A 12028-nucleotide genomic window follows, 5' to 3' on the forward strand; every position below is an offset into this window, starting at 1 on the left:
CAGGGAGGTTATGTTTCTTTCCACAACTCTTAGAGCCACCTCTTGAAACTTTCCAGTTAAGATTTTTAAAACTCCACCAAATAACAGCCCCAGAGGAAAGCTTCTAATATGGCTGTCAGTGAACTTGACTTCTATAATAAAATGGAAACATCGTCAAGCATTTTCTCCTTTAGCCAGAAATTCACAAGGGCTTTGGAGCAGCTGCCAACATAATAACTATTCAGGAAAAGAAAAAAATGCCCAAATCAGTTAGGTCTCATCCTAATCTCTGTGACTTTCCAGTTGGATGGAAACATAATCATTTTTATATATTTATTTATGAAACTACAGTCATAATTTCTTAAATAGAGATGTATAGATGTAAGTATAAAGAAAGGATTATTGGCGTTGGATTTTTTTTTTAAGATTGGCAAATTTTAAGTTAGTTCTTTTTCTCCTTGGTACATAAAAAGGAGTGGATTAACATAAAAATTCATTTGCTTGTTCAACTAATTTTATTGATGATCTACTATGTATTATGCACTGTGTGTCCGCCATGGGGCAAATAAACCCTTTTTCCCGTTCTATGACTGGGCAAACAGATGTCAGGGCTGAGCAAAGATTACAGCACACCATAAAGTAGAAGCAAGCAACTCAAATGACCAAGGAGCCTAAATTCATAGTTTTGTTTGAAACTCAAAATTGTGCAATTTTTATTCAATGCTTTCCAAAGAAGAAAGAGCAAGAAAATATTTCCATTTCCCTTTTCTTTCTATATAAAGAAATTAGAATGAATTAGACTAACTTTCCTTTGCTCACATATGAATACGCGACCACTGTAACTCCACCTCGTGTACAACCACAAGACTGGGAAGTTAAACTCCATGTATATATATATGTCAAAATGCATTCTACTGTCATGTATAACTAAAAAGTACAAATTAAAAATTTAAACAAAAATAATAATAAAAAGAAATTAGAGCTTGCTTAACCTTGGATTTTACTCATCCCTCATGCAACCGGAAAGCAAAATGGAGCAAGAGAATTAAATAAATGAAGAATAAGTGGTAAATAATCTGGAAAATGTTGTCAGTTGCTATAACAAGAGAACTCAAATGAACTGATTTTGAACTCTATCATTACTGTGCTTGTCTTTTCCATTTTTGAAAAAATGAGAGGGAAAAGACATTCTTAGTAGGGATTAAATGTATCAAGAATTGTGGGGACTGTCAGGCACAGTGGTGTACACCTGTGATCCTAGCAAATTGGGAGGCTGAAGCAAGAGGATCTCAAATTCAAAGCCAGCCTCAGCAACTTAGTGAGGCCCTAAGCAACTTAGTGAAATCCTGTCTCAAAATAAAATGGACTGGAGATGTGGCTCCGTGATTAAGTATCTCTGGATTCAATCCCCTGTACAAAAAAAAAAGCGGGGGACAGGGACTAGGTAGCATTGTTCATAAAACTCCAAAGTGTGTAAAATCCAAGGATGCTAAATTTTCTGTAATTTCTGACAGTTGCAGAAGTGAAGGTTCATTAATTGGCCAGTTGACCTTTTTGCTCTCTGTTAGTGAAAGTAAAGAAGCATACTTGAAGGGAGAGTGCTGGGTCTCAAAAAGATTAGAGGCTCAATGAATGTTTGTTGAAGCTGAAAGAATGAGTTGGTATTTCAGGATTCTTTTTGCATAATAATAGGTGCTCAATAAAGCACCTACTGAATAAGGACTTGGTTAGGTCTCTCTAAAGACTCGTTCTCTTTGACGATGAGACCTATTGGTTCTCACAAGGTATTCCCAATATTATTGTGAACAAATCTCACTCATGTAAAACTGCAGAGCCTGAGATTCTCAGAAGAAAGGTGAGCCGCCCCCACCCCTTCATACACACACACACATGCTACAGGCAGGTCATCTATGTGTGGTTTCATGTGTCCCTCTTACCTAGACTCCATACAGCTTCCTAACTGACCACTAACTCCTGGCTATACCTTTCAAACTCAGCCTCCACTCCTACAGAGCTCCCAAGGGGTCTCTGCAAACTGGAATTATCTGATGACATCACACTTTGCTTAAAATTATGCTGTAAACCCTGAGAACCAAAATCCAAATATTTTAATAGGTATAAACATAAGTTTCATATACCTGGCTCTTGCCTCCCCAACAATTTTTTGCTTGGTTGGTTTTTTGGTTTTGTTTTTATTTTGTTTAGTTGGGCTTATTTTTGTTTTGGGTTTTCTTATAGTTTTGTTTCTGGTGGAAATAGAGGATGGGCATTTTTTTTCCTATGAATCAAATTTCAACAACAGAGCTATTTCATAGAGCTAGTGGTCTTCATCTTTCCCACTAAGCCAAGGAGCTTACAAGGCTGCTTCCCTTCCTCTTTACCTCCCCTCTTCCTCTTCTTCTTCTTTAACCCTATGCTCTGGCATCTCCTCTATCAAACCTAAGACATGACGTTTTTTCCTTATGTATACCCCTTTCTGACTCCAACAATTGCTCCAGCTACCTTAGCACTGCATTTCCCAATTATTTTATCATTATTCCACCCCCTTACTAATCCCCAAAGCTCTCCCCATTTCTGTGTCCCTGTCAGATTGGCACAGTTTGACCCATGGCAGGTACTCAAGAGACTCTGAGTTAATGAATGAATGCTCAATAGCTACACAGGTGGAAAACCTGCAGCGCCAGGTTGAGTTATTGACCTAGAGATATCTTAATGACCTCCTTTCTACTTAGCCATCGCCCAAAGGACATCTACGAATAAATAGAAAGGTGTATTTGAACCCAAAGATGCATGCACGTTTAAACTTTTTAACTGAACAGCCTAAAGTAGAAATTTAAGAGGCCAACATTTCCCTGAAACTATTTATAAAATTTAAAAATAAATCAAGCCCAGTGAATAATTAGCTGTTCTCATCCTACCTCCACCACCAAGTTCTTAATAACAGGAGAGGACGAACTCATCCCTGAGCTTCGCAAATTCAGAATATCTTTAATGTTTACCTTTTAAATGTATGTAAATTTATCATTCTTTCCATAAACCTAAACAGATTTTTATAAATCACTACCTGTTAAATAACCAATTCCCCACGTCATATGTATACATCTCAAATAGCAAAACTGATATTCAGATGACCCATATTTAGCTTATATTTCCTCAACTTTTTCTGACTCTCCTAAGATGCTTCCTTAAATATGGGATAATATTATGGTTCTTTACATATCTTCCCAAAAACCAAGTGTACGATATAATTCATGAAAAAAAATCAAAATAAAAATGGAAAGAAGCTAGAAATAATAGGACAGGATCTTGTCCCCAGTATGAAAATTACATAAATCCTTGTATGCTAATGACTATAGATTTAGTTCATACCACCACCACTCCCATTTCCGGAGAGCTTCAACTGAATACTATGATGAATACTCTCCATTTATGATGAGGGGTCCCAATAAACCCATCATTTGTTGAAAATGTGATAAGTCAGAAATGCATTGAATACCTTTAACCTAACCTAACATCTTGGCTTAGCCACACAGTCCACTGTAGAGAATCAGGGTTGTTAGCCTCAAGACTATGTGGCTAGCTAGGAGCTTTGGCTGGCCTCCACTGCCTCGCATCACAAGAGAGGATTGTACCACATTTCCCTAACCCCAAAAAAGATCAAAATTCAAAAAAGTGTGGTTTCTAATGAGTGCATATTGCTTTTGCATAATCATGAAGCTGAAAATTTTTAAGTTGAACAATCGTAAGTTAGGGACAGTATTTCTATAACCCCTGGAGAAGGAAAATTTACCTTCAGGTCTTTTCTTTCTTGGCATCTTTTCATACAATAAAGCTAGACAGAGATATGTTTGCATACACTTGAGAACACATTCAACACAGCATTCTTGGGAATAGAGAAAAAACCCTGTAGATTTCAGTGCTTATCAATAAAGACCTGGTGAAGTAAATGCAGCACATCAAGACAATGGCATAGCATGCAGAATAGCATGCTGTTGTTGAATAAAATGAGGTAGATCATTGCTACATGTTCATGCATTGCAAGAGCTCTTCGATATGTGGTTAAGAGTGCCAAGTATGGAATAGGTATAATTCCTACTAAATAGAAAAGGGGGTGTATTATATGTATAGGAGTTCTCTGTGAACATATGGTAGTGGTAGTCTCTGGGGAAGGATAGGGTTAGAAGAGGGAGATTTGCTATTTATTAGATACATTCTTATATTGCTTAATTTTTTCACCATGCATATTAAATTTTCAAAAAATAAATCATGGGGTTGGGTGTGTAGCTCAATGGTGCCTAGCATACACAAGGTCCTGGATTCAATCCCCAGCACCACACATGAACAAAAATTACATGTGTTTCTGTACACAAAACAAAAGCTATCCGGAGGAAGTACAAAGAGGAAAGGCCAAGCCTGGCTCCGTTCACCACCCAACTCCCTGCTTCCTGTGCCCATGACCCAGCAGACTGAGGTTTCTGTGATTTCATAATGAGTATATCTCTCCACTGTTTTTAGAGACGAGGAACTTCAAAAACTGGAGATGATGCAGAAAAGAGCCCCTGTATCAAAAATGCATATCCTCTTTCTCTGCATTCATTACAACTTTATCTTTTGTGAATTGCACTCTTAATGAAGGGTATTTTACACGGTCTATTTCCTTGTCTCTACCTACTCTAAGAGGTCATTTCTATCTACCTTCCTCACATGCACAAAGGCATATACTGCAAAGATGGAGGTCAGAGACTGAAGTTTGCCAAGGACTTTTCTTCCACATTGAGCCAATTGCCTATGCATTCTTGACAATAAACTGCAGGAAAAGGATCTGTTCATGTCTGGCCCAGGTGGTCAATTACTTGGTGAAGAGATCTGAGGGCATAATGCTCATCATGAGTCCCACAACAATTGGGAAAGCATTCCCAATGTCTAGAGAACCCCTTAAATGAAATTAGACTAGTGTTTAAGCCAATCCATACCAAGGAGCCAAGAGGAATAAAGGAGTGAATGTTTTATTCTTTAGTGTTTAATAGAATACAGGACAAGTTTAATAATCAATGATTCATTACTTCACACACATGGAGGAAAACAGTATCGAGTATTTCTGTTATACAACTGGTTGTGAACAGGGAAAACAAAAATCTCTACCACATTTAGATGATGGAAGGAATTCTCCAAGTTTGGGCATCTCTGAAAAGACTCATCAGTGTGTGTTTTGTTGGTGGTTTTTGTTGTTTTAATATTGAGTTTTTTTTTCTTGGCTTTCTGTTTCATTAGAAAAGTCTGATAATCTTATTTTTTTCTCCTCCCTTATATTCTGAGAAAATAGTTCAAATTATATGTACCACTTAGCATATAACATTTTCAACAATTTCAGAATGCTGGCTAGGTCTGTGAGGGTCTTCCATTGTTTGATAAATGAGTTTTTTAGATGCCCAGAAAAATGTCAACAACATACAGTTTACATTTTTTAAATTCACCCCCATAATGAATGTTTTAACCCTTTGTCATTAAATGATTACTAATGGTGATAATAAATGGATTTTCCTCTTTTATATTCAATAATAATAGCAAAATTTGCCTGCCTATAAAGTCACAAAGACAGTTGTATAATAGTTTACATTACAATTAATGTCCATATACCTCAAAACACATTTAGAATTAAAAAAAACTGGCTTGGAAAAAAATCACAAAGCATGTAAGTGACAAGAATTCTTTGTCAAATAGTCCATCTTCCCACCACAGGATATTATACACCAATGTAGAGAGTCTGGTTGAATTTTGTCCATCTAAGTTTTAAGGGCCCCAGTAGAGAAGCTAAATCCTCAAGTATTAATACATTTAAATTTTTATTGTCAAAAACTTGACAAAGAAAAGTTAACTTTAACAAAACTTGTTGTGGGCTATAAGAAAACCTATTTCAGGTACTATAGATACTGGAAATAAGAATACTATATTCATTTCTCAAAAGACAGACTTGCATCATCTAAAAAAGATTGAGGCTTTAAGTGATTTATAGTAAGGAAAAACACGGGGAAAATTCTAAAGTATTGTCTCTGCTAGATTTACAATAAAAACAGTTTAGTATTTTAAAAACTTGTCAATGTTGTAAAGTATTTATGATTAGACTATAAAAGAAATTTTTAAGGAATTCAACTCCTCCAGTCAATACTTTTCTAAATGTCTGTATTGTAATTCACCCTTTTTCATGTAGGAGTATAAAAACAATTTGGATTATTAGATTGGAACTTACCATAATTTGAGAGTAAAAAAATTATCAAAGCTTCACCTTACATGGCTTTAATGTTCTAATAACATTCCATGGAAAATTCCAATAAAAATTGGAACATGTCATGAGCACTGCCGTTGCCCATGGGTCTGAGTATCTGCACACTATGCATTTCCTCAGAGAAGCAGCAGACCATATATATATATATATATATATATATATATATATATATATATATAAATATATATATATGGGTCTGGTTTGAAAGAGAAGACAATTAATTTTGGCTAGTGTTATAAATCATCACTTTGCTATCAGTCCAAAACTCCAAATAAGAAACACAAGAATAAAAATAGTATTGAAAGGGGAAAAAATTTAAGTCTCATACCTTCAAGGAATATTTTCCACAACATATCCTTTGAAAAATGATGTTAGAATGGATATGGCTCATAGTCTACATGTATGTAAAAAACAGACATGTCAAACACTTGGTGCAAAAACATGGAACATGGTACCTGTTTTTTTAACCCCCACTGTTATTAATTCCTCTTTTAAAAATCAGTTATTAAAAGCCTAATGTTATTCAGTTATATTTAGGAACACCAAGCGATAACAGAGTGACATGAAAATGCATGCCTCTCTGAGTCAGATTAATGTAGTCATCATTCTCTGGACAATTTATGATATTCTCCCAGGTCATTTGAATCATGTCTTTGGAGGGCTTATTCAGATGGATCCTCAATACCCTGCTCAAACTCATAAGTGATGACCAATGTTCCAGACAACTTTGTAGACCTAAAATCTATTTCTATAGCCCAAAGCACATGGAGAGATCCAAAGGTGCTCATGCCCAGTCGTATTACCTCAGTTACCATCTACCCAACAGAATGAAGTCAACCTCAGAGGACACGGTCATTGCTAGAAAAAGAGGTTGGTTATTGTCCCTAACAATAAGTTCCCAGTCTTTAAAATAATGTAGGGGATGCAGGGCAGCAAAGGGGGAGGGTAACAGGTAAAAATACCTATGTGTAAGAGAGTGGAATAGTTCAGCTCAATTTTAGAACATAAAATTCATAAGACTTGAATTGCAGAGACAAAACTTCAGCAGCTTCTCATGACTCTTGGAGTTGTGCAGATCTGATGAGGGAAACCAGAATCGACAAGTCTTTCCATCTGTCAGTGTTTATGATCTGTCCTAAAGATGTTCTCAATCATGTGATTTTTGTTGAGCAATCTAAGAGAATACCATAGGGAGGGAGAAATTTCTGTGACAATCACTTCTGGCCAGTGACTGACAGTCCTAAATCATTTCAGGTTTAAAACAAAGACAAGTTCTGATGTATAACCTAGTCTGAGAACAAACTCAACATATATGCAAACAGAAGTTCCTAGATTTCTTCTATTCCCCTTAAAATTACAGTCTTTGTATAAACAGCTAACCTTTTTAAAACTAATAAAAGAAATTAAGTCTTTCTTATTCCCAATTAAAATGAAAGAATTTGTGGATTAAAAATGCAGGTACCTTGATTTTAGGTAGACAGTTAATTGACATGATTTGTATACAATTAATGTTCTAGCAAACTCAGTTTCACAATTATGTCTTATTTTCCTGACCCAATTTCCCTATAGACAAGGATATAAGAAACTCATCAAAACATTTTGCTATAGTATATACACCATCTGATGCAAGTTACTGGGGATAAATATAGGAAATTTTATAGCATTAGTAAATGAATTAAAAAACTAAATGATTCATGTAAAATGTTTATATATGGTATATACAGATTGGATCACATAAGAATCTAATAAGAAAACTGAACACGTAACCTCTGTCATGGACATAGTAAGATACAGTACAAGATTCATTTTTAAAAAGGAAAAAATAACACTGATTTAAATGCTGAAAACTACTCTTACAAAATTACTAAAGACATATTTCAGAGAAAGATGTTGAAACAAACAAACAAAACACAAAAAAAAACAGGCTTCTCCATCATCACAGAATATCCAAAGTATGCCTTACAGCATTGAAGCATGATGAGGATCTGTTGCCTTCACTTAAGGTATACACAGGATACACATTGGGAATTGATTTCATGTGAGAGTAAAGGCATAAGGCAACCAGGTCTCCTGTTTCTGTTGTATTTACCTAAAACACCATTTTATTGCTCAACTCATTTTTAAGTACTCATTTGCCTTCATTAAAAATATCCCTTTTACAGCTATCTACAGATGGGCAGCCCTCAGTGATTTTATTTCTCTACAGCTCTGTCACTTGAAAAGATTCCACTTTACCTTCAAACAGACTTCTTGAAAGAAGTGGCATTTTTTACTTCTCAGTTATGCCCAGCAGTCAACATTTGCTAGGCATGGGGAAAAAAGAGGATAAGAGGATTTTTAACAAGAGATCTTAAAGGGTCAAAGTAGCCAAAATCAAACCTATTTTTCTCAAGTAAATAGATTTTAAAGACAAGATTTATAACCAACAAGAAAATAAAAGTTCAAAAACTAAAACCCTACCTGGTAACTCTTTGGTTAAGTATATAAGTATTAGAAACTTTTAAGTTTAGGGCTCAAAAAACAGTTCAATAAACTACCAGTTAAGAGAAGGTCTGTTACTAATCTTGATAAATTGCTTTGCAAGTTTGCAATTATTGTTCGATATTTAAATGTGCATGTTCTCAAACGGATGGTACAAATTTCCAATTTCTAAATAATAAATGAGTATGTCTGCTCCTCCCTTCCCACCCTTCCTCCCTTACCTCCCTCCCATCCCCGTCCCCCAAATCTTAGATCTAATGATTGTATGGTTCTACTGCCCAGACGTGCACTCCTGCCTAGCTCCATTTGTCACTGCCAGATGACTTCCGCCGCGCTTGGAGACCTGGGCAGTCTTGCCTCTTCGGAGGCAGCGCCCTTTCTCCCTTTTGCCCAGAAGGGCCAAATCAGCCAATGGAATCAAGGGATCTGGCACCGGCAAGGAGCAGAGGAGAAAGGGCGCCCCCGCAGGCAGGAGGATCCCTTTCTACAAGTTCAAGCTACAGGTTTAGGACCTATTATGTGTTGAAAAGATTTGGTCCTCCACCGTGCCAGCACTAGTCTTCTACTTCTACCTGTAACTTTTCAAAACTTTATTCATTTACAGTCACCGAATTGCCTCCATGGGATCTTAATTCATATCAGTCTTCCATTCAGTCTTCTAAAACTCTACGTTTAAGAGGGCCAAAGCCTGTAATGACCTTATCCCCACAGTTCTGATCTCTTAAACCAGGAGTGAGTCAAAAGGGCTTGAGAAGATTCCAATGAATCTTCTCCATACTGACACGGTCCAACCAGGTTTTGAACAATTCAGTCATTCCCAGGTACTCGGCGACTCTGTGGCCATGCTGTGCCACAAGATCCAGATTGAAGTACAATCTGGGGGAAGGATAATTTGAGACCCGGAATAGAGGAAATATGGGGTGGGGGCTACATCTGAGCGCTCTCGGTTAGCGGGGTCCAAAGAACACGAAAAAGCCCAGAGGACTTGTGGCTGCTGATTGTGAAGTTGGGGGCTAAGAGGTCCGGCCGAGCTATTGGAGGGGGTGGGAGGAACCAGGGGACAGACGACATGCGGCAGGAGGATTTATAATCATCTCCCCCGCATGGAGAAGGGAAAAGTGGGTGCTGGAGTCGCGAGGGGTCTGGGGAGCTCACTCCCTGCAGAAGACGTACTCGGTGTAGCTGGTCCAGATCTTGTCCTCGCTCTGGTCGGTGCTGCTGGCAAAGGCACAGGTGCCTGTGGAGCTGCACGCCACCATGTGGAAGCCCGACTCGGACAGCTTGTCGAAGGCCTGCTCCAGGAAGTTGAACTTGAGGTAATAGCGTGAAGTGTAGCGCTCCGGGGGCCGGTCGGGGTCCCGGCTCTCATTCAGGGTGTCCCCGAACACCTCCTTGGCCAGCGATGTCTTGCCGCACACAGTGATACGAGCCACCCTCCGGAACTTGGCATCTGCCTGCGCGTCCCGCCCGATGGTATAGGAGCCGCGGTAGCCGATGGTGATGTAGCCCGAACGCCGGCTGCCGTCCAAGGACTGGGAAGGCGTGAGCAGCGGGCCCACCGCACCCCCGGACGGACTGCGGCTAGCCAGCTCCAGCGTGGGCGACGGGGCCCCGGCTGAGGCGCCCTCCTGCTGCTCGGGCTCCACGCAGCCCAGCGGCAGCAGCTCGTCGCCCAGCGAGCCCTCCTTGTGCACCCCGCGCCGCGAGTGCGGCGGCGGTGGCCCGGGGCCGGGCTGCTGGGGCGCCCCGAGGCGGCGCACGAGCTCAGGCAGTTCGAAGTACTCGGCCTCGCGCTGAAGCCTGCTGCGCTCGGGAAAGTAGTCGGGTAGCACGAGCTGCAAGTCCCGCAGGTAATCCAGGATGTAGCGGAAGAGGAAGCCGTCCCGGTCCAGAAAGAAGCGGCCTTTGCTGTCCCGGGCCAGCTCCTGCGGCTGCTGCTGCGTGAACATACGCCAGAGCAACGACTCTGGCACCGACACCACAGTACAGCGCCGGGTCACATACACCTGGCCCCCCACGTTCAGCTCCACGATATCGGGGAAGAGCGGCGGCTCCGCAGAGGACGACGAAGAGCCGCTGCCGCCCCCGCCGCCGCCCCCGTTGGGTAATCCTCGTGTGCTGTCCGCCAGAGCCATGGCAAAGAGGTGGCCGGGCTTGGCCAGTGACCGGGATGGGGGCCGCTCTCAGGAGCCGCAGCCGCCTTTCTCCGAGCCCCGGAACCGGGACGCTCGCTCAGCCCTGCGCCGGCCGCTGCCACCGGCTAGAGCCGCGCGGTGCGAGCGCGCCGCTGTGCGCCCCCGTGAGCTCTGGTGCGCCGCACCCGCCTCGCCCGCGCGCTCCAGGCGAGTGCCGGGTCGCGGCCCGCGCGCAGCTTAAGTAGAGCCGCCCGCTCGGGCGCCGCGGCGCGCAGGAGGCGTGGGCGGCTGCGGAGCGGCGGAGCCTCGTTCGGGCGGGGGAGGGGAGAGCGGGGAATCGATCTGCATCTTAAACGCTGACGCCGCACGGGGCTGCTGGCTCCACCCCGGCTCGCGCTCTGGGGGCGACCCAACTCCTGTCCGCTGGCCCTCCCCGCCGCTCCCCACTCTGGCCCAACTTTCTCCCTCTTTCGAATGGATGGGACGAGCTGCGACTGGCCGCTTAGGAAAATGGCTGTTCTTTGGAGGGGCAGTCGCCGGGCCCCCTCCCCTGTTAACCTCACCCACACCCAGGACTCTGGAAAGAGGAAGTAAACTTTTGGGAGTCTCCCACCCCCGCAATGGAAACGTGTGACCGCCGCCAGTCCCGCGGTCTCCGGAACTGGCTGCTGCAAACAGTGCAGTTGTGCTGCTGCCACAGTCACTGGAAGTTCTCGAAAGAAACCAAAAGCTTGGAGAGACAGAGACACCGCCCCAACCTGGAAACAGCCACATTTTGTTCACGTTGATGCCGTTTAGCCTCGAAAAATCTCTAGAAACAAAGAGCTAATAACCTCAGTCCTGTCGTAGGACGTTCTCAGATGGTTTTTCTGGGCACATAGTCAAAATCATTGGTCTGAAAACCTCAGAATGGGAGGCGATGAGCTGAAATTGAAATGGAGCGAACCTGGATGGGCAAAAAGTGTGACTTTGGGGCGCGTCCCCATGAGGAAGACCAAACGGCCTCCGCCCTGCAGCACCTTCATGGCCAGACGGAAGAAACAGAGAATAATAAGGCCACGGTTTCCCTTCAGTCATTGGTGAATTGTGCCAGAAAACTCAGATCGAACGTAATTTTTAAAACCACCTTTCAGTGCCTGTGTATTTATCT

At 41.7% G+C, this 12028-nt stretch overlaps 1 protein-coding gene across 1 annotated transcript; it reads right to left on the bottom strand.

Annotated features, from left to right (window-relative positions):
- Positions 1 to 4960: 4960 nt before the first annotated feature.
- Kctd12 (potassium channel tetramerization domain containing 12) lies at positions 4961 to 11182 on the bottom strand. Its single transcript, XM_047553072.1, has one exon. It carries the CDS (start codon positions 10876 to 10878, stop codon positions 9895 to 9897), a length of 984 nt encoding a protein of 327 aa, XP_047409028.1. The 5' UTR covers positions 10879 to 11182; the 3' UTR covers positions 4961 to 9894.
- Positions 11183 to 12028: the final 846 nt, after the last annotated feature.

The sequence above is a fragment of the Sciurus carolinensis genome, chromosome 5 (assembly GCF_902686445.1).
Source record: "Sciurus carolinensis chromosome 5, mSciCar1.2, whole genome shotgun sequence".
Classification (NCBI taxonomy): Eukaryota; Metazoa; Chordata; class Mammalia; order Rodentia; family Sciuridae; genus Sciurus; species Sciurus carolinensis.